We start from the raw sequence: 23,969 nt of genomic DNA on the forward strand, positions 1-23,969 counted from the left end.
GTGAGAACGCCTGCCGTTTCGGGGCGGCCCCACTGACATCACAAGTGATGTCTGTGGAGAGATTCCGGCTCTGTTAGAGCCGAAAGCTCTCTGGAGCTTGCGGCCACGAGACCCTACCACAAGGGTCTCGTCGCAAGCCCGATGGTCGCGATGATCTTGACCATCGCGACCATCATCCTGGCCGCTCGCTATAGCTGTGGGTGGTCACCCACAGCTATGCGAGCGGCCAGGAGGCCGTTCTGAAAAAAAAAAAAAAAGCCTGGCCCTGATTCAGAGCGAGCGCTCTGTCAGAGCAACCGGGTCTGAATCAGGGCCACTGCCCCTAGTGGCTCAGTTATGCTGATACAAGTGTAAAGCCAGGAGAATGACGCGAATACTGAATTTGGTGGAAGCGCTTAAGCAAACTAGCGCAACCTTATTTTTATACCACCCTGTATATATATTATTATTTATATTAATTGTATTTCTAGAACTTTTATTAACTTAATATTCATTTGTTTATTAGATGTCACAGAAAGATGGTACTACAGATATCACTTCGCTGTCCCCTGGGTATGATGGCGCCAATAAAGAATTTTTACAGAACAAGGGGTCTATTTACTAAGCATTGGATAGAGATAAAGGGCCTGATTCAGAGCCGGACCACCCACAGCATATACGAGCATCCAAAAAGACCATCGGACTTGCGACGGACACCCTTCGGTAGGGTCTCCCAGCCACAAGCCCTGGAGTGATTTTGGCTCTATCAGAGCCAAAATCACTCCCACTGACATCACTAGTGATGTCAGTGGGGCCAGCTTCAGACGGTGCCTCCGTCTGGCAGGCACGCCCACCAAAGGGGGCGTTCTGTCAGTCACCATCGACAGCACGCCCCCTTTGGTGCGAGACCCGGAGCGACAGCTTGGCTGTCGCAGTCCGGGTCTCGCGCATGCGCACGACGGAGCTCCCTCCGTCGTGCGCATGCGCAGTGGGGAACATCGACCCACTTGCGAGCGTACTGCCGCTTGCGAGTGGGTCTGAATGACCCCCAAAGTGAACAGAGGTAAAGTACCAACCAACCAGCTCCTGTCATTTTTCAAACACAGCCTGTAACATGGCAGATAGGAGCTGATTGGCTGGTACTTTATCCCCATTCACTTTATCTCCGTCTAAGGCTTAGTAAATAGATGCCCAAGTTTGAAAGCTGTTAGTCCCTCTGTGTCTGTTCTGTTACAGAAGTGACTCTTAACATGGTAACTTACTGCAGAGGAGGGATTTCACTCACTCTTTAAGGAAAATCATTCAGTAAGATAGGTTTCTGAACATATAGTTTATTGCTAAATATGTATTATTAAATATTATTTTTTGTGTTGATACTGTGGATTCAGTTTAGTGTGTGTGCGTCCTGCAGGCTCGACATTATTACAATGGCAATCAGGAAAATTAATTTGTGATCAAAACGTATCCAAGAAAAGAGTAGGTGCATTAAAACAGATCACTAAATATAGCCAATAATGGCTTGAACAATTGTATTTGCTGACGAGGAAAATGACCATAAACTCAGCTTTCTTACTGGTCGACTATATAATAATTTCTCAACCCAGATGTCAGACAGTGGGATCCAGAATACGTCGCTCTGTAGTAGCCTGAGCTACAACTGAGCAAAGCCTGACAAACCACACTCTACAGCAAGGGTGGGGAACCTTTTTTCTGCCGAGGGCCATTTTGATATATATAACATTATTTGAGGGCCTGGTGCAGGCCACACCCCCTCCGTGTGATGTCGCACAGGGGTGGGTTCACAATGGCCGGTGATTACAGCAATGCCTGGAGCATCCTGAGGATGCTCCGGAGAGCTGTAAGGGCAGCGGTGTGACCGTCTGAAGCGTCCTAAGGACGCTCCAGATGACACTGCTGCATAGATTCTGGCTGCAGGGTGCTATTCTAGGCACCCTGCTAGCCAGATGAGGCTAGCAGAAAAAAAGCTTAGAGGGCCAGACCAAATGATTCCCCGGGCCTGAGGTTCCCCGTCCCTGCTCTACAGAAATGTCCTGTAACCGGTAGCAACCAATCAGGTCGCACAAGACTGATCACAGCTAGTATCTGATTGGTCGTTATGTGTTAACGTTGATTTTTGTGGTTACAGTGTATTGGACTCCAGTTCAAAAATGATTGTGTCCGTGTTGTGACTTTAAATGCGGCTGAAACTGGCAGTTAGATGGTATAGAGTAGTGAGCGCCATTGTATTAGTACAGTCTACACCAATGAGATCTCTTGAAATAAACTGATATATAATTTCTTATATACAGGGTACAATTAATAATTAATATTCATATCTTTTACAGGGTCTGATTAAAATCCGAGGGGACAAGTGTTGGCGAGATCTGACTTGCATGAACTATCATTATGAGGTAAGGACTGTGTGATTCATAAATCAGTTTAACAAGAGAGGGCAGACCTGCCACCATCCTGCATTCATCTATGAAAAGTGGAGCTAAAGGCATCAAATGAAAGCACTTGATTTAGAGCGCCATAAATGGAGCACCTTTTTATACATATAAAAATGCTAGGGGCATATTTACTAAAGTGATGTTTTTTAAAAGTGGAGATGTTGCCCATAGCAACCAGTCAGATTCTAGCTATTATCTTCTAGAATGTGCTAGATAAATGATAAGTAGAATCTGATTGGTTGCTATGGGCAACAACTCCACTTCTAAAAACCCGCAATTTAGTAAATATACCCCCTGGTGTTTTATACTTTATCGGCCAGATTAACAATAGGGTGAATGGGACTACAGCTCCAGTCCCCGACATAAAATTAGGCCCATCACTATGACAGCCTAATGATGATTAGCTGGCCACATATCATAACTATTAATATTTTATATCTATTTTCCAAAATTCTACAATTTTTCTACTTTTATGTATTTAGGCAGACACTAATGCTGATAGTGATGGCTGTGTACACACCCACAATGGCATTGGCCACACCCACACAGCACTGGCCACACCTACATAGCAGTGGCCACACCTCCTTTGCTTCTCTCAAAAGGCCCTTAATCATTTTCAGCCACGGGCCCATTTGGTCCTTTAATCTGGCCCTGGGCCTTAGCATTCGGAGCTGTCATAATGATCACTTGCAAAGTGGGTGTTGTCCTCTATACACCGAGAGCAATGAGAGTAGTATAGTAATGGAATTGCTGTGAGCTGAATACCTATATTTATTATGGAATGGGTACGGGATGCCGGCACTAGGGATCCTGGCGGTCAGGATACCGACACCTGTCAGTCAGTATACTAACCCTCCCCCTCTCCCTACCTCTAACCCTCCCTCCCCGCTGCCTAAAGCTAACTCGCCCCCCCCCCCTTCCCCGTAGTGCCAAAATGTAACCCTCCACCTAAGTGCCTAATCCTAACCCTCCCCCTAGTGCAGTGGTTCCCAAACTGTGTGCCGTGGCACCCTTTGGTGCCTCGGGACACTTGCAGGGGTGCCTCAGGTTGGTGGCCCAGCACCAAATCAAATTATTTATGGTCAATGTAATGTAAATATGTGGACAAACAGAAGCGCAAACCTGTCCACCACCACATAACTGAGCCTAAGGATGACAGGTCAGCACAATATACTTCACTACATTTTTTTCTGAATTTCTCAATAACAAACTTTTGGCTTAGGTTGTGCCGTGGAAACAATTCTGTTACACTAGGGTGCCGTGATTCAAAAAAGTTTGGGAACCACTGCCCTAGTGCCTTAACCCTAACGCTATACCCAGTACTTACCTTTGGGATGCCGGTGGTCGGGATGCCAGCTCCAGGATCCTAAGCATCGGAATCCCTCACGTCGGGTTTATAACTACATCCCATTTATTATATGTGTAATATGAAGTCTATTCAATTAGCATACACGTCTGTTTATACATTGATTAAAGTCCATGACTATGGTTGTGGGACAGACTTTCACAGAGATATGGTAGCAGCCACCAGCATGCAGTGAGCATGAGTAAACAAACCTGTTCTGGCACTAAAGGAAAGGGGAGATAGGAACGACAACATAGAGAACAGCCAATTCTGCAGACGTTTCATTAATTGACCTTAATGATACAATGGCTAGAGCACAAAGAGCATTATTACAGCAGATGTTTTATAAAGAGACTACCATAAAAGTTACATACAAATTTGCAAAGGAAACATACTGTGTCTGGCGGTAAGCGTGCCAATATAAACAGATATTTCATTATTATTAGTTGGCAACTGTCAAGAAATTATAATGACTAGCAAAAATCTACTCTAAAATGTTGTAACCCAATCAGAAGTGAGTTTCCATTACACTAAACTGCATGACTCATGAAAGCAGTTATTTTATTGGTTGATGTTAGTTGCCTCATGTCAAATAAGGCTTAACAGGTTACTCTTTAAATATGTTTATGTCCAGTCAGCACAAATGTAACATAAACCTAAAACACACGGATATTAACTGTGAACCTGTTTAAAAATTATGCAGTCATCAAATAATATCTGTATTCTACATATTACGTGACTGCCCTCTATGGAATTTATTACATGTCCAAACTTTGCTAAGTCACTTATTCAATACGCCAACTGTGATTACATCCCAAGGCTCTCTCCGGTACTTTGTGTCCCAACAGGGGGTTACTTTGTAACGGGAATATTGGGACATTTGTCTCTCTCTCCCAACGTGTCACATAATTGGCTTTCAGCAGCTCATGTACTTACAGAAGTAGACTTTCATGTATAAATGGGACACTGAATAACCTACACATTAGTAAATGGCTGTACACTTCTGCCTCTCCAGGCCCCGTCACCAAATAATTTATCTGGCTAGTGATTGGCTGAGGAAAATAGTGCAGACCCCCCTTCCTCCTGTGATAAAGACTGGAGCCAGAACGCAAATAGCAATTTATTACCACAGTTATGGGGCTGAATCGATCGCTTCAGGGACCTTCAAAGGCCGGGACACTTCTGCTATCTCAACGTATATAGAAACAGCCATATCAGTGTGTCTACATTCCTGTATAGCCGGGACGCTTTGACAAAGCCCCCTGACGTTCGGTCTGGGGTTCGCAAATTGTGTATGTGTTATTCCTTGGGGTACATGTGTTATTTAGCCTGTTGACCATCATTAAAAATAATCATTTATTTTAAAGAAAAATTAATTAGAGAAATTAGATGGTTAGCATAGGTCAGATAGCACAAAAGGAAAACTGTAAATATAGCTGTAACAAAACCATTTTTATGCTGTACACTAAACAGGACTGCCAAAGTATATAGTATGTATATAATTCTTATACATTAGGGCGTGCATTTACTAAAGCTTCTAAAAACAAACAAGTGGTGGTCTTGCTTATAGCAGCCATTCAGATTCTAGCTAACATTTCTCTATTGCATTCTAGAAAAGGATAGACAAAATTTGATTGGATGCTATGGGCAACACCACCACTTGTCTGTTTTAGAAGCTTTAGTAAATCTACCCTTAGGTAGCAAAAATGTAGATATCCATGGGAGCCGTACTCCATAAAATATATAGGCATTAAGGGGTGCTTTTTCAGAATGTAAAGACTTTAGGTGCTACTTGGTAATTGTTTATAGCCATAAGGGGGTTCTAGGTAAGAAAAAAGTTGATAAACTCTTTGCTAAATCACTAAGGTTAAACCCGGTTGTATCTCGCCCACACAGGGTCACAAGTGCGGCTTTTATTATCATTGGTGGTTTTACCTGTGAGAGTATGGAGTATTTAACCATTCTGCCATTGTTGAACTACAACTTTCAGCATGCCCTGCTAACTGATGAAGTTGGGTTTGCAGATGTAGTTCAGCGGTTGGTATTGAATAGTTGGTGTCTATGTCTATAATAGTGTAGGATAGACAGGTATAAACAGTATAGAGATTGACTTTATATTGGACTCTTTAAAAAAGTGTACCCGTCAGCTGCGCACAAGAGAGGCAGCCGTTGCGGAGAGTGGACCAATAGTGAGCCAGTCGTCCATTCACTAGGAGCTTGTTACGTCCCGTGCGCCAGGGATATGGTGCGTTCCCAGCGGAATGATAGGTTGGTTCTAATGTGTGTAGGTGATGGCTCCACTATAAGATTCTATTATAGATCCAGGAAATCAAAATACATTTTTTTTATTTATTTATTTTTAAATCTAGATCTCTAAGAGATCCCGTTGTGGGGTGTGTGTAGCACTCCAGCTGAATTCCCCAAAATGTAGAGAAAAAAAAAAAAAACACAGAAAAGGAGGAAATAAATAGAAAGTTTTAAATTTAGCCCGGGGATTTTGTGTTTAATGGTAACCAGACCTATTCCTGTTGCACAGTCACGTGTCGTTCCACACTCCAAACCCGGCTATAGACAGTCAGTGTATTACGTATGGGAAGTGAGCACAGGTCTCTCCTGGCAAGGGATCATTGCATAACATCTTCCTGCACTTCTGCTATTGTGGTGCTGAGTGTAGTGTGGCATTCATCACAGGCCCAGCCTGCCCCCCTACATCTAGCTGTCACGTGTCCCCGATTTATCACACACTGGGTTATACAGGGCTCAACAAATTCACTGGAATCAAACAAAACAAAGTCTATGTGCTAGCATCACTGTTTCAAAAGGATTATACTATACCCCATCTTATAGGAGAAACAAACCTGGAAATAGGCTGGGACACAGGCCCTGATTCAGAGCCGGACGCTGTGACCAGAGCGCTCGCTCTGAATCAGGGCCGTCCTATTTAAATTTGGAGCGGCCTTTTGGACGCTCTCATAGCTGTGGGTTACCACCCACAGCTTATGCGAACATCCATGATGATGGTCGCGATGGTCAAGACCATCGCGACCATCGGGCTTGCGACAAGACCCTGCAGTAGGGTCTCGCTGCCGCAAGCCCTGGAGTGATTTTGGCTCTATCAGAGCCAAAATCACTCCCACTGACATCACTAGTGATGTCAGTGGGGCCGCCCCAGACGGTAGGCGTTCCCATGGGAACGCCTCCATCTGGCAGCCACGCCCCCAGCACCCCCACCAAAGGGGGCGTGCTGTCAATCACCATCGACAGCACGCCCCCTTTGGTGCGAGACCCGGAGCGACAGCTTGGCTGTCGCTATCCGGGTCTCGCGCATGCGCACGACGGAGCTCCCTCCGTCGTGCGCATGCGCATTTGGGTACCATCGACCCGCTTGCGAGCGTCCTGCGCTCGCGAGCGGGTCTGAATGAGACCCTCGGACACCACCAATCAGTCCTATTATCTGGGGGCCTCTCATTTACATCCTGGGGAGCTTTTCCTCTCATTTCTATATATAAATGGAAACCATTGTTGACTTAATGGACAGTGGGGTTTATGTATCAAGCAGTGAAGTGGATCAGTGGAGAAGTTAGCCATAGCAACCAATCGTCTTTGACATAACATTTATCACGTAAAGTCTATAAAATAATAGGTAGGAGCCGATTGGTTGCTATGCGTATCTTCTCCACGTTTTTCACTGCTTGAAACCCCAATGTGTGTGTTTTCCTGCCTGGGGTGTCGCTGTCTGCTCTGGTGCTTCTAGCACACTCAGATGATGCAACAAACTTCTAATGTACACCAGTGTGTGCTAGAAGCACCAGAGCAGAGAATGACACCTTGGCAGGAGATAAATTCACTATCAAACTACAGATTTTAGGGGTAATTTATTTATTAAGTTCTTATATAGCGCAGCATATTCCGTTGCGCTTTACAATTGGAAACAACATTAATGGAACAAAACGGAGCCGTCACAGGCAGATAAATAAAGGTAAGAGGGCCCTGCTCGCAAGCTTACAATCTATAAGGAAATGGTTTTAAGATGCCTATGAGTATGGCCAGAGCACCTATTTATGTTCATTACTGATTAGCTGTTTTTTCTCCAGTGTTGAGGAGGACGTTCTGTATCATATTGTATATTTATTTGATCATATTTTTGGTTAGGGGTCTACGGAGAGTGTCAATGTCATGATGCCGTAGAAATAGTCCACATATAGTTTTGGCAGATCAGGTGTTGTCAAATATTTCAGACTGAGAGTTTTATATAGTGGAAGGAGCAGAGTCCCCAGCAGCACAGAGTATATCAGGAGATGAGTGATGTGTCAGTGAGGACAGGGCTGCATGTGACAGGGGCAGTGACATGATGTGAGGAGGGGATTGGAGGCAGTAGGAACTTGAAGCCACATACTGAGAGTTATATAGTGGAAGGAGCAGGGTCCCCAGCAGCACAGAGTATATCAGGAGATGAGTGATGTATCAGGGAGGACAGGGCTGCATGTGACAGGGGCAGTGACATGATGTGAGATGGGGAATGGAGGCAGTAGAAAGCCACAGACTGAGAGTTATATAGTGGATGGAGCAGGGTTCCCAGCAGCACAGAGTATATCAGGAGATGAGTGATGTGTCAGTGAGGACAGGGCAGCATGTGACAGGGGCAGTGACATGATGTGAGATGGGGAATGGAGGCAGCAGGAAGCCACAGACTGAGAGTTATATAGTGGAAGGAGCAGGGTCCCCAGCAGCACAGAGTATATCAGGAGATGAGTGATGTGTCAGGGAGGACAGGGCTGCATGTGACAGGGGCAGTGACATGATGTGAGCGGGGAAAGGAGGCTGCAGGAAGACACAGACTGAGAGTTATATAGTGGAAGGAGCAGGGTCCCCAGCAGCACAGAGTATATCAGGAGATGAGTGATGTGTTAGTGAGGACGGGGCTGCATGTGACAGGGGCAGTGACATGATGTGAGGACGGAATGGGGCAGTAGGAAGCCACAGACTGAGAGTTTTATATAGTGGAAGGAGCAGAGTCCCCAGCAGCACAGAGTATATCAGGAGATGAGTGATGTGTCAGTGAGTACAGGGCTGCATGTGACATGATGTGAGGAGGGGATTGGAGGCAGTAGGAACTTGAAGCCACATACTGAGAGTTATATAGTGGAAGGAGCAGGGTCCCCAGCAGCACAGAGTATATCAGGAGATGAGTGATGTATCAGGGAGGACAGGGCTGCATGTGACAGGGGCAGTGACATGATGTGAGATGGGGAATGGAGGCAGCAGGAAGCCACAGACTGAGAGTTATATAGTGGAAGGAGCAGGGTCCCCAGCAGCACAGAGTATATCAGGAGATGAGTGATGTATCAGTGAGGACAGGGCTGCATGTGACAGGGGCAGTGTCGTGAGCGGGGAAAGGAGGCAGTAGGAAGCCACAGACTGAGAGTTTTATATAGTGGAAGGAGCAGAGTCCCCAGCAGCACAGAGTATATCAGGAGATGAGTGATGTGTCAGTGAGTACAGGGCTGCATGTGACAGGGGCAGTGACATGATGTGAGGAGGGGATTGGAGGCAGTACGAACTTGAAGCCACATACTGAGAGTTATATAGTGGAAGGAGCAGGGTCCCCAGCAGCACAGAGTATATCAGGAGATGAGTGATGTATCAGGGAGGACAGGGCTGCATGTGACAGGGGCAGTGACATGATGTGAGATGGGGAATGGAGGCAGTAGAAAGCCACAGACTGAGAGTTATATATTGGATGGAGCAGGGTTCCCAGCAGCACAGAGTATATCAGGAGATGAGTGATGTGTCAGTGAGGACAGGGCAGCATGTGACAGGGGCAGTGACATGATGTGAGATGGGGAATGGAGGCAGCAGGAAGCCACAGACTGAGAGTTATATAGTGGAAGGAGCAGGGTCCCCAGCAGCACAGAGTATATCAGGAGATGAGTGATGTGTCAGGGAGGACAGGGCTGCATGTGACAGGGGCAGTGACATGATGTGAGCGGGGAAAGGAGGCTGCAGGAAGACACAGACTGAGAGTTATATAGTGGAAGCAGCAGGGTCCCCAGCAGCACAGAGTATATCAGGAGATGAGTGATGTGTCAGTGAGTACAGGGCTGCATGTGACAGGGGCAGTGAAATGATGTGAGATGGGGAATGGAGGCAGTAGGAAGCCACATACTGAGAGTTATATAGTGGAAGGAGCAGGGTCCCCAGCAGCACAGAGTATATCAGGAGATGAGTGATGTGTTAGTGAGGACGGGGCTGCATGTGACAGGGGCAGTGACATGATGTGAGGACGGAATGGGGCAGTAGGAAGCCACAGACTGAGAGTTTTATATAGTGGAAGGAGCAGAGTCCCCAGCAGCACAGAGTATATCAGGAGATGAGTGATGTGTCAGTGAGTACAGGGCTGCATGTGACATGATGTGAGGAGGGGATTGGAGGCAGTAGGAACTTGAAGCCACATACTGAGAGTTATATAGTGGAAGGAGCAGGGTCCCTAGCAGCACAGAGTATATCAGGAGATGAGTGATGTATCAGGGAGGACAGGGCTGCATGTGACAGGGGCAGTGACATGATGTGAGATGGGGAATGGAGGCAGTAGAAAGCCACAGACTGAGAGTTATATAGTGGATGGAGCAGGGTTCCCAGCAGCACAGAGTATATCAGGAGATGAGTGATGTGTCAGTGAGGACAGGGCAGCATGTGACAGGGGCAGTGACATGATGTGAGATGGGGAATGGAGGCAGCAGGAAGCCACAGACTGAGAGTTATATAGTGGAAGGAGCAGGGTCCCCAGCAGCACAGAGTATATCAGGAGATGAGTGATGTGTCAGGGAGGACAGGGCTGCATGTGACAGGGGCAGTGACATGATGTGAGCGGGGAAAGGAGGCTGCAGGAAGACACAGACTGATAGTTATATAGTGGAAGCAGCAGGGTCCCCAGCAGCACAGAGTATATCAGGAGATGAGTGATGTGTCAGTGAGTACAGGGCTGCATGTGACAGGGGCAGTGAAATGATGTGAGATGGGGAATGGAGGCAGTAGGAAGCCACATACTGAGAGTTATATAGTGTAAGGAGCAGGGTCCCCAGCAGCACAGAGTATATCAGGAGATGAGTGATGTGTTAGTGAGGACGGGGCTGCATGTGACAGGGGCAGTGACATGATGTGAGGACGGAATGGGGCAGTAGGAAGCCACATACTGAGAGTTATATAGTGGAGGGAGCAGGGTCCCCATCAGCACAGAGTATATCAGGAGACGAGTGATGTGTTAGTAAGGAAAGGGCTGTAAGTGACAGGACCATGATGTGAAGAGTGGAATGGAGGTACACCTCTATATGAAATCCATTTCCAGGTGTAGCTATTGCCAGTGAAAATGAATTAGGCAACTGCTGCTGTGCCTGACACGCTATACCCCAGCCAAGACAGCATATTGCAGGCAGTGCTGAATTCCAGCCTACAGTAAGGTAGTCAAATGAGCTCCTTTGTTGCACAATGCTGGCTCCTGGAATGCAAATCTTGATCATGCAAATACTTTCTTCACATCTCCATACTCAGGTGTTTTTGCATATGTGAACCGCAGAACACATAGGGGCAGCTATACATGCAAAGCGTTCCAGAGAATGTTATTTTCATGGAGAGATGTCTTCCATCACCGCACGCTTGTTTGATAGGCAGAGCAAGACAACAATACACTGATCGCGGCTGTGCGCATTTGTTTGATAACTCTTTTTATTTAGTTCATTATGTACAGTATGTGGGTTTCGGTGGCACAAACCATGTTGCCTTGATCCATTAAGTGTGAGTAGAATAAAGGAAGGTGACTTCCCAACAGAAACCCTCCCGGCTGCATCAGAGACTCAGTATGGCTCAGGTTCACTGCCCAAGTGGCTGGCATAGGGGGCAGATCATTTAGAAGTGTGGAGCTATACTTCTGAAGTTGCATTCCCAGCACACATGGTAGTCTTGGCATGGGCACTGAATGCGGTGATGACCGGATGGCCTGAGACTAGATTGTAAGCTTGTGAGAGCAGGGCCCTCTTATCTCTTTGTCTGTCTGTTATTACCCAGTCCCGTTTTAGGACTGTATTGTTCTCAATTCTAAAGCGCAACGCAATATGCCGGCAGTAATAAATAACTGATAATAGTCATAGCAGGACGGTTAAAGTCTGGCTGAACCATAAGTGATGGGAGCGTAGAAGAGCAAGTTGCTTCTCCACGCCTTGATTTTCTCTTACCAGTAAAATAATCTAAATTATCTTGTAGACAACTAGTTTAAACATTTAGGGGTCTATGTACTAAGCCTTGGAGAGAGATAAAGTACCAACCAATCAGCTCCTAACTGTCACTTTACAAGCTGTGTGTTGAAAAATGATGGGTAGGTGCCGATTGGTTATTACTAGGGGTGTGCACCGGCCACTTTTCGTGTTTTGGTTTTGGATCTGGATCTTTCTTCGTGTTTTGGATCTGGATTGGTTTTGCCAAAACCACCCTTCCGTGTTTTGGGTTCTGGGTTTTGTGTTTTGGATCTGTATTTTTTTGAAAAAAAGCATAAAAACAGTTAAAATCACAGAATTTGTGGGTTTTTCTGCTCCTATGCTATTATTAACCTCAATAACCTTAATTTCCACTCATTTCCAGTCTATTCTGAACACCTCACACCTCACAATAGTGTTTTTATGTCCAAAAGGTTGCACCGTGGTAGCTGGATGACTATGCTAAGAGATACGAGTGGGCGGCACAAACACGTGGTCCATCTAGGAGTGGCACTGCAGTGGCAGACAGGATGGCAGTTTGAAAAACTAGGCCCCAAACTATACATAATGCAAAGAAAAAAAAAGGTGCAAGATGGAATTGTCCTTGGGCCCTCCCACCCACCCTTATGTTGTATAAACAGGACATGCACACTTTAACAAACCAAACATTTCAGCGCCAGGGTCTGCCACACAACTGTGGCTGAAATTATTGGTTCGTTTGGGCCCCCACAAAACAAGCTGGCAATTAATCTGTCCCTGCACAAACTGGCTCTACGGAGGCAAGATGTTGTCTTCATCCTCCTCATCCACCGATTCCTCACCCTCTTCAGTGTTGTGTACATCCTCATCCTCACAGAGTATTAATTCGTCCCCGCTGGAATCCACAACCACAGGTCCCTCTGTACGTTCTGGAGGCTGGTCTCCCTGGAAGAGTTGATAATTCATTTTATGAACATCATCTTCTCCACATTTTGTGGAAGCAACCTCCTACGCCTTTCGCTGACAAGGTTCCCGGCTGCACTAAACACTCTTTCGGAGTACACACTGGAGGGGGGGCAACTCAGGTAAAATAGAGCCAGTTTGTACAGGGACCTCCAAATTGCTTCTTTTTCCTGCCAGTACAGGTACGGACTGTCTGACATGCCTACTTGGATGCTGTCACCGATGTAATCCTTTAACAGACAGACGCACGCTTGTCGCTGCTGCTTTGAGGATGCAAGTGCAGCTACATCGCACACAAGTCACAAACACATTAAAAAAATAGTTTTTTATTTTTTGGAGCACTTTGAGAGTTACACCACCCTTTAACAGACAGACGCACGCTTGTCGCTGCTGCTTTGAGGATGCAAGTGCGGCTACAGCCCACACAATTCACAAAGACAGGAAAAAAAAGAACAATATTTTTATTGTTTGTGTAGCACACTTTGAGGGTGTCACCACCCTTTAACAGACAGACGCACGCTTGTCGCAGCTACTTTAAGGATGCAGGTGCGGCTACAGCCCACACATTTCACAAAGACAGAGAAAAAAAGAACAATATTTTTATTGTTTGTGTAGCACACTTTGAGGGTGTCACCACCCTTTAACAGACAGAAGCACGCTTGTCGCTGCTGCTTTAAGGATGCAGGTGCAGCTACAGCCCACACATTTCACAAAGACAGAAAAAAAAAGAAGAATATTTTTATTGTTTGTGGAGCGCACTTTGAGGGTTACACCATCCTTTAACAGACAGACGCACGCTTGTCGCTGCTGCTTTGAGGATGTAGGTGGAATCTAGACGGGATTTGGAACCGGGGACACACTACCTCCATCAATTGTCTAAATCCCACTGCACTAATGGCGGATACCGGACGCACGTCTAACACCAACATAGCAGTCAAGGCCTCAGTTATACGTTTTGCTTCAGGATGACTGCTGTCGTACTTCATCCTCATCGCTAGAGACTGTTGGAGGGTCAATTGTTTAGTAAAAGTAGTGATGTTCCTACTTCCTCTCTGGGATGATGAACAACTCCCAGCAGCAGCAACAGCACTAGGAGGAAGTGGTTCTTGATCTTTCCCTATTTTATTTTTATCGGAGAAAGTTTGGTCCTCCATTTATGTTATATTGATATATACGTGCGGCTAAAGCGCACACAAACACAGACAATATTTTTTTATTTTTGCTGGAGAATAGTGCACTTTGTGGGTTACACCACCCTTTAAGAAATGAGCCAGCCGGCTCTTTACTTATGGGACACAGGCGCACGCTTGGCGCTGCTCCTTTGTTGATGCACGTGCAGCCACAGTGCACACAATTCACAAACACAGAAAATAATTTTTTTTTTGGTTTGGACTGGAGTGTACTTTGGGGGTTACAGCACCCTTTAACGGTCAAGCCAGCCGGCCCTTTACTTATGACACAGGCGCACGCTTGGCACTACTTTGTTGATGCACGTGCGGCTACTGCGCACACAATTCACAAACACAGAAAATATATATTTTTTTGGTTTGGAGTGTACTTTGGGGGTTACAGCACCCTTTAACAGTCAAGCCAGCCGGCCCTTTACTTATGACACAGGCGCACGCTTGGCACTACTTTGTTGATGCACGTGCGGCTACTGCGCACACAATTCACAAACACAGAAAATATTTATTTTTTGGTTTGGAGTAGGGGTGTGCACCGGACACTTTTCGTGTTTTGTGTTTTGGTTTTGGATCTGGATCTTTCTTCGTGTTTTGGATCTGGATTGGTTTTGCCAAAACCACCCTTCCGTGTTTTGGGTTCTGGGTTTTGTGTTTTGGATCTGGATTTTTTCTTAAAAAATAAAAAAAAAACGCTAAAATCACATAAATGGGCCTTTTTTTGTTCCTACGCTATTAATAACCCCAATAACATTAATTTCCACTCATTTCCACTCTATTCTGAACACCTCACACCTCACAATATTGTTTTTAGGCCAAAAGGTTGTACCGAGGAAGCTGGATGACTATGCTAAGCGACACAAGGGGGTGGCACAAACACGTGGCCCATCTAGGAGTGGCACTGCAGTGGCAGACAGGAAGCCAATCAGCGTTATGGTGCCCATTTGCATGTAGCACGAACCCGGGAGATCCGTGCTACATGCATCTGTGTGATTGGCACAGAGCAATGACAGGTCCGTGAGACCCGTCTGTGCTGCTGTGGTAAAAAAAAAAAAAAAAACCTGTGTAAAAAAAGAAAAAAATGGCGTGCACCCCCCCAAAAAAGAGCAACCAGCCCCGGGCATTAGTAACCCAGTGCTGGGTGTGCTTAAATACAGGGGACAAATGACGTAGGGGTCCCCTGTACTTAAGCACAACCAGCACCGGGCTAGTCAGAACCAGCGCTGGTTGCCAAAATACGGGGGACAAACGACGTAGGGGTCCCCTGTATTCTGCGCAACCAGCTCTGGGCTCTGATCCGGTCCTGGTTCTGGAAATATAGGGGACAAAAAATGAGTAGGGTTCCCCTGTATGTTCCAGAACCAGCACTGGACTTTTTCTAGCGGGGGGCTGATGCCACAGCCAGGGGAGCCCTTTCACCGGGCCCCCCAGCCGCAGCATCAACCCTGACCGCTAGTCAGCCCAGGCCCGGGGATCCCTGGAGAGCTGGGGACCCCCCCAATAAAGGGGTCACCCTCTCCAGGGCACCCCAGGCCCAGGCTGATAGCCCGGGGCTATCCCCGCCACCCCTGGTGGCGGTGGGTGGCGGGTTGATTGTGTGGTGTGGTGTAAATAAAGAATATCAAACATTGTCTTTACAAGTAGAACTGCAAGTCCCAGCTAGCCTGCCCCGCATGCTGGTACTTGGAGAACCACAAGTACCAGCATGCAGGGCATTAAGGGCCCACTAGTACCTGTAGTTCACCTGTAAAAAAAATGTTTAAAAAAACACAGGACACACACACCGTGACAGTATAAGTTTATTAAACATACATACACACACACACATGTACACATACTCACCTATGTAACCTGTAGCATCGGTCCACTTGTCCGGTAAAGTATCCCTAGGGGACCTGTGAAAAAAAACATACTCACCATCTCCTATGCGAGGTTCTGTCCTCTTCGTTCCAAAGTAGGCATCCCCGGACTTGGCAAAAAAAAAAAACGAAAACGCGATCCACGAACTTAGTACCGTTCTATAGAACGGTACTTCCCGAATGAGAGCTTAGCGGCGGGGTATCAGCATGGAAACCCCGCTGCTAAGCGTTCATTGGCTGAGAGAGGTCATCTCCCGTCTCTCAGCCAATGAACGGCTCCCTCCATTGTAGTCAATGGTGAGAACCGCAGGGTAAACTTTAATAACCTTGCGGCTCCCAGCATTGACTACAATGGAGGGAGCCGTTCATTGGCTGAGAGAGACGGGAGATGGCCTCTCTCAGCCAATGAACGCTTAGCAGCGGGGTTTCCATGGTGATACCCCGCCGCTAAGCTCTCATTCGGGAAGTACCGTTCTATAGAACGGTACTAAGTTCGTGGATCGCGTTTTCGTTTTTTTTTTTTGCCAAGTCCGGGGATGCCTACTTTGGAACGAAGAGGACAGAACCTCGCATAGGAGATGGTGAGTATGTTTTTTTTCACAGGTCCCCTAGGGATACTTTACCGGACAAGTGGACCGATGCTACAGGGTTACATAGGTGAGTATGTGTACATGTGTGTGTGTGTATGTATGTTTAATAAACTTATACTGTCACGGTGTGTGTGTCCTGTGTTTTTTTTAAACATTTTTTTACAGATGAACTACAGGTACTAGTGGGCCCTTAATGCCTTGCATGCTGGTACTTGTGGTTCTCCAAGTACCAGCATGCGGGGCAGGCTTGCTGGGACTTGCAGTTCTACTTGTAAAGACAATGTTTGATATTCTTTATTTACACCACACCACACAATCAACCCGCCACCCACCGCCACCAGGGGTGGCGGGGATAGCCCCGGGCTATCAGCCTGGGCCTGGGGTGCCCTGGAGAGGGTGACCCCTTTATTGGGGGGGTCCCCAGCTCTCCAGGGATCCCCGGCCTGGGCTGACTAGCGGTCAGGGCTGATGCTGCGGCTGGGGGGCCCGGTGAAAGGGCTCCCCTGGCTGTGGCATCAGCCCCCCGCTAGAAAAAGTCCAGTGCTGGTTCTGGAACATACAGGGGAACCCTACTCATTTTTTTCCCCTGTATTTCCAGAACCAGGACCGGATCAGAGCCCAGAGCTGGTTGCGCAGAATACGGGGGACCCCTACGTCGTTTGTCCCCCGTATTTTGGCAACCAGCTCTGGTTCTGACTAGCCCGGTGCTGGTTGTGTTTAAGTACAGGGGACCCCTATGTCGTTTGTCCCCTGTATTTAAGCACACCCAGCACTGGGTCACTAATGCCCGGGGCTGGTTGCTCTTTTTTTTGGGGGGGGGCACGCCATTTTTTTCTCTTTTTACACAGGTTTTTTTTTTTTTATTTACCACAGCAGCACAGACGGGTCTCACGGACCCGTTAGTGCTCTGTGTCAATGACACAGATGCAAGTAGCACGGTTCTCCTGGTCCGTGCGTGCATCTGTGTCATTGAAATACACAGCAGCACAGACGGGTCTCACTGACCCATCTGTGCTCTGTGTCACTGTCAATCACACAGATGCATGTAGCACGGATCTCACGAGTCCGTGCTACATGCAAATGAGCACCATAATGCTGATTGGCTGAGAGCCGTGACAGACGGCTCTGTCAGCCAATCAGCACTTTGCCCATTAAAGGCAAAGGCATTTTTTTTTAAATGGCCGCTCGAGGCAAAACCTCGAGATCCGACAGCAGATCTCGAGGTTTTGCCTCGGGAGAGGGATCCGGGGCAGACAGGGAGATCCGAGCTTGGGCTCGGATCGCCCCGGATCCCCGAAGTTCGGGTGGGTTCGGTTCTCAGGGAACCGAACCCGCTCATCCCTAGTTTGGAGTGTACTTTGAGGGTTACAGCACCCTTTAACGGTCAAGCCAGCCGGCCCTTTACTTATGACACAGGCGCACACTTGGCACTACTTTGTTGATGCACGTGCGGCTACTGCGCACACAATTCACAAACACAGAAAATAATTTTTTTTTTGGTTTGGACTGGAGTGTACTTTGGGGGTTACAGCACCCTTTAACGGTCAAGCCAACCAGCCCTTTACTTATGACACAGGCGCACGCTTGGCACTACTTTGTTGATGCACGTGCGGCTACTGCGCACACAATTCACAAACACAGAAAATATTTTTTTTTTGGTTTGGAGTGTACTTTGGGGGTTACAGCACCCTTTAACGGTCAAGCCAGCCGGCCCTTTACTTATGACACAGGCGCGCGCTTGGCACTACTTTGTTGATGCACGTGCGGCTACTGCGCACACAATTCACAAACACAGAAAATAATTTTTTTTTTTGTTTGGACTGAAGTGTACTTTGGGGGTTACAGCACCCTTTAACGGTTAAGCCAGCCGGCCCTTTACTTATGACACAGGCGCACGCTTGGCACTACTTTGTTGATGCATGTGCGGCTACTGCGCACACAATTCACAAACACAGAAAATATATTTTTTTTTGGTTTGGACTGGAGTGTACTTTGGGGGTTACAGCACCCTTTAACGGTCAAGCCAGCCGGCCCTTTACTTATGACACAGGCGCACGCTTGGCACTACTTTGTTGATGCACGTGCGGCTACTGCGCACACATTTCACAAACACAGAAAATAATTTTTTTTTTGGTTTGGAGTGTACTTTGGGGGTTACAGCACCCTTTAACGGTCAAGCCAGCCGGCCCTTTACTTATGACACAGGCGCACGCTTGGCACTGCTTTGTTGATGCACGTGCGGCTACTGCGCACACAATTCACAAACACAGAAAATATATATTTTTTTGGTTTGGAGTGTACTTTGGGGGTTACAGCACCCTTTAACGGTCAAGCCAGCCGGCCCTTTACTTATGACACAGGCGCACGCTTGGCACTACTTTGTTGATGCACGTGCGGCTACTGCGCACACAATTCACAAACACAGAAAATAATTTTTTTTTTGGTTTGGACTGGAGTGTACTTTGGGGGTTACAGCACCCTTTAACGGTCAAGCCAGCCGGCCCTTTACTTATGACACAGGCGCACGCTTGGCACTACTTTGTTGATGCACGTGCGGCTACTGCGCACACAATTCACAAACACACCAAAAATATAATTTTTTTAGCTCTTGGGGGGAGCACCCCTGATGGACAGAGCACCCCCTGGACAACACTACAGCACCCCTTTAGGACTGGGACACTGCACAGGACTTTGGAGTGGACACAGCCCCTATGGAGAACTGACTGCACAACACAGTCCACCCAGCCCCTATGGACTTTGAAGTAGTGGACACAGCCCCTATTAACAACAGCAGCACAGCACAACACAGCCAGCCCCTATGGACTTTGAAGTAGTGGACAACAGCAGCACAGCGCAGCACAGCACAGCACAACACTACTCTGCACTACACTACACTACACAGCCCAGCCAGCCCTAACTCCCACCCTCCCTCTTCACTGTCCACAGCCGAGTGAGAAAATGGCGCCGACGCGGGTACCTTATATAGGATCCAAAACCCGCGAGACTCGGAAGGCGGGATGATGACGTTTTGCCTCGATTTCAGATCCGAGTCAGGCGGGAAAAGTCGAGCCTGACTCGGATCGGCCTCGGATCGGGGGGGTTCGGATTTCAGAAATCCGAACCCGCTCACCCCTAGTTATTACCTTATCTCCATCCACTTTATCGCTCTCCAAGGCTTTGTACATAGACCTCCTAAATGTTGCTTGAAATAAATGCAGTATTTCAGAAAGACCCCATTACTTGTTATAGATTCCCACACCGGATACACAACAGCAGGGATCCAGGGCCTGGTGTAACAGAAGCATGATATGTAAGGCAATTGACCAGTCATTGTAAATGTACTGTATGTTTTCATATTCAGTGGATGCGCTTATGTGAATGTAAATCCTCAGCATCACAGGCTCTTTTATCTGTGATAGATTGTCAGGATGACACCACAGATCAGACTTTGTAAGATTGAATGTATCTGACAATAGCCTCTCAGTGCAGAGCACGTCTTCTCCTGAGCTTGGCACTTCTTGTGTAGAGATAACCATTGTCCACAGGTGCTGGATATTCTCCCCTACGCAGGTGCTGCCAGCTCAAGGTGATGGTGTGACATATCTGTATAAAGGAAAAAGACAGGTCAGCCAGCACTAGCTGATGGAAATATGAGTATACTACACACAATGTGCTGAATCCAATCCTGCTTGTATCTTTTAGGTCTGAGGGGTGAGAGACCGAGACTTACATTAAACTTCTCACCCGAATGTCCATAAATGTATCTTTCTTTTCCTCTCTCTTTTTTTCACACTCACAGGCTAGATGATACAACAGATATAAATCTTAAAAAGGAGACACTTATGGTGCGTACACACGGTCAGATAATCTGTCAGATTTGTACTGTAACGATACTATCGTTATTGTTTGAATATGATAGCTTCTGGCCCCTGCAAACGATCAAACGATGGTCGATGCGTGGCCATGTATGGCCGTTATCGACCATCGTCTGTAGCCTGTTTACTATAGGGACCCGCGATCGTTAATTGCGGGTCGTTATAGTTGTAAGGAGCTTGCAGCATGTGTTGGATGTTCAACAACTATCTATGTGTACGCACCATTACATTAGTATTCTATCTTGAGTGCCCGTAACTGTTTTTTTATTCTTAGGGGGTCATTCAGACCCGTTCGCGAGCAAAGGACGCTCGCAAACGGGTCGATGTTGCCCCACTGCGCATGCGCACGACGGATGGAGCTCCGTCGTGCGCATGCGCGAGACCCGGACTGCGACATGCAAGCTGTCACTCCGGGTCTCGCACCAAAGGGGGCGTGCTGTCGATGTTGATTGACAGCACGCCCCCTTTGGTGGGCGTGCCGGGGGCGTGCCTTCCAGACGGAGGCGTTCCCCTGGGAACGCCTACCGTCTGAAGCCGGCCCCACTGACATCACTAGTGATGTCAGTGGGAGTGATTTTGGCTCTGATAGAGCCAAAATCACTCCAGAGCTTGCGGCAGCGAGACCCTACCGCAGGGTCTCCGTCGCAAGCCCGATGGTCGCGATGGTCAAGACCATCGCGACCAGCATCATGGATCCTCGCTATAGCTGTGGGTGGTAACCCACAGCTATGCGAGCGTCCATTAGGATGCTCCAAAAAATGGTAGGAGGGCCCTGATTCAGAGCGAGCGCTCTTGTCAGAGCGTTCAGCTCTGAATCAGGCCCTTAGGCTCCTGGGGATGCGTCTGTCTCATGTATGACACGCAGATACCCAGTAAAAGCAGGAAGCGATTTATTAAGACATACTGATAAAATCCATAGCTTTGTAAAACATAGAATAAAAATAGGACACAACAGGATATATTCCAAGCATGGCTTGCAAACAGATCCACGCCATCTCTGTGCTGCAGTCTCTCAGAGATCACGGGGACATCGGCAATAATCAGTCCGAACAGTATGTACGCGAATGTGTGGTCCGTTATAGTCCTTAGAATAGAGTTGATGGCTTCAAAGCATTTCCGGGAGCTCTCTCCCCTTTATCAAGAAGACCTGTGCGGCATATCTCCCAAAGGGCAGATGCCCATAACCGTCACAGTTTGTGTGCCCCACTTCCCTGCGGCCCCAAGCCGCCTTTAACTCACACCTAAAAATGTTGCGCAATGAAGCGTAAGGCGTCAGCGGGGCACTCCTCCCACCTGGCATGAAATCAGTACAAATGTCCCAATCCATAGGACTTCGGATTGTCCCTTCAAAATGGGACCGTCCTACCTACTCAGGACAGTTGGTAGGTACTACTCAATCAGGGGTATATATAGGCATCCTTGGATCTTGACTTGTGCCCAACTTTTCTCAGGGTCCTGGTGGCGAGTGCTATTGCTACGTGTCCGTAATACATAAGTTAAGACCGAATGCCAATTTAATCATATGTACCAATTTATTAGGTCTATATTTAGAAGCACCCTCCATCGGATGGGTCATGGCACCACCTGGCGCTAGGTAACCTTTGTGGCGCCTTTATCAATAATAGAAGATCATTCTACACCAATAGCCAATAAAACATGAATAATATAATAATCGGGAGCTTCTGCTGCATAATTAATGCGAATGAACTGCTGATCTATTGTGCGGAGGGTACGGTGGTTATTGCAGGAGTCAATAGTAAAGCAATGCCTTTTTGTCTGTGTTTCCGCATGTACAGAGCTTTTTAAATGGCGGTAACAGGGAAACGTTAGTAGCTTTTTTTTAACGAGGCTCTATTATACATCATTTCTTGGCGTTTTCAGAAATATGGATTTTTTTTTCCTCTTCGCGTCTGTAGCCTTCAGGTACAAGAACGCTCTTCTGAAGTGATAAAATTGCCGTTTACATCTAGGACATGTGGTGTGAGCTGGGTACAAGCTGTTAATGTTGGCCATTGAAGATTTTACATGCCCTAAACTAGAATTTCATTAAACATAAGTAACGCTTTTCGTAAAGTTGCATAAACATGAAAAGCAGTCGGTCGTCCCATCCCCTTCCTCCATCTTCTCGGTAAATAAACTCCATCTGGGCAAAGTTAATTAAAATTACAGATTCTTTTGTTATTGTATATCTTCAAAGTGCCTTGAAGTCACCACCAGCGGCCGAAGGGTTAACGGAGCCATATAAACCATCATTCTTAATTAGCCGTCTTCTCATAATTGCTCACAGAAATGAGAGAGCATGCTGAGTTACACTGTTCCGTGGTTAATAAGACGAACATCTTAAGAGGCTGTAATTACTCAGATAAGCCTGCTCCCAGCTCAGACTCCCAGCAGAGGATATTAAAATCAGTGTTGGGAATGAGTATGCCATTACTCACTGCAGCAATGAAATTAAGTGTATGAGTATATATATATATATATATATATATATATATATATATTGCATACTGTACATGCATGTAGTGTTTGTGCTAAAATGCAGACGTGGGGTCCAGTGTATCCAGCTACCTGAATAATTTTCATAAACTCATGCAGAAATGGCAGTTTCTGCATAATTTTATGTATTGTTCTTATGTACTAAAAGCACAATGCGGGAGCTTTCACAGAAATCTCTGGCAAAGTGCTATTTTGCGCTGCAGATCGCATTCGCCATTATCATCGATGAGGACTACGATCTGACCCCTATGTACTAAACTCCAAAAAGTGAAGCTTTTCGGAGTTTAGCCCCGGTAGTTTATACCATCTTCCGATGGTGTAAACTACTGTAAGCCTATGGAGGCTCCTAGTGCAGGAGAGAGATCTTTCGATCTCTCCCCCGCAGCCCCCCCGGCCGGCTTCGGAAGCTGATACTGTAACACGTGCGCAGCGTCAGCTTCCCCCCAGAGAAGTCTTTCACTGGGTAGATCTCGCAGGGACAGCGGTTACCGCAGCCACTGTGCCTGCCATTTCCCCTTTGTACATAGCGAGGATATTTTCATTAAATATGAAAATATCCCCGGCGAGATGGGTAGATAATAATCATGGCTGGTCCCCGATTATTAGTACATAGACCCCCTGGTCTTAATGTCAATATGTACATAATGTCGACATCATCTTTTTACTGTTATTCTGGGGGAGATGTAAGAAGAGCTGGTAAGTGCCAAATGTGCTATAACCAGCGCTATGTATAAAAGCAGGTAACGTAGAGAAATATCGCTTTTCTCTATGTTATCTGCAAACATCTAATGATTTTGCCATTGCCAAACAATAGTAATGAGGTCAGATGTCATTTAAAACCGATAAGCACACTTTTGTGGCAGCTTATTGTTTTAATTACGTCGGCAGGATTGCCTGTTGGGATGCGTACTAACCTGCGGGTGCCGGGGCGGCTTCTGTGGGGGTCTAAGGCTGCACACGAGATCTTGCAATGGTTGCGAGATCTCGCGCATGCGCCGTGGAACCG

The 23,969-nt window shown here is 46.9% G+C and overlaps 1 protein-coding gene across 1 annotated transcript in view; it reads left to right on the forward strand.

The window, feature by feature from the left end:
• The window catches only part of LMF1 (lipase maturation factor 1), a 354,817-nt gene that overhangs the window by 123,911 nt on the left and 206,937 nt on the right, over nt 1-23,969 (forward strand). Inside the window, exon 5 of the mRNA XM_088464984.1 lies at nt 2,325-2,390. Within this exon, the coding sequence (XP_088321110.1) occupies nt 2,325-2,390 (66 nt within the window). The remainder of the gene's footprint in view (nt 1-2,324; nt 2,391-23,969) is intronic.

Source organism: Taudactylus pleione, unplaced genomic scaffold (genome assembly GCF_031769625.1).
Source record: "Taudactylus pleione unplaced genomic scaffold, aTauple2 ptg000061l, whole genome shotgun sequence".
NCBI classification, from domain to species: domain Eukaryota; kingdom Metazoa; phylum Chordata; class Amphibia; order Anura; family Myobatrachidae; genus Taudactylus; species Taudactylus pleione.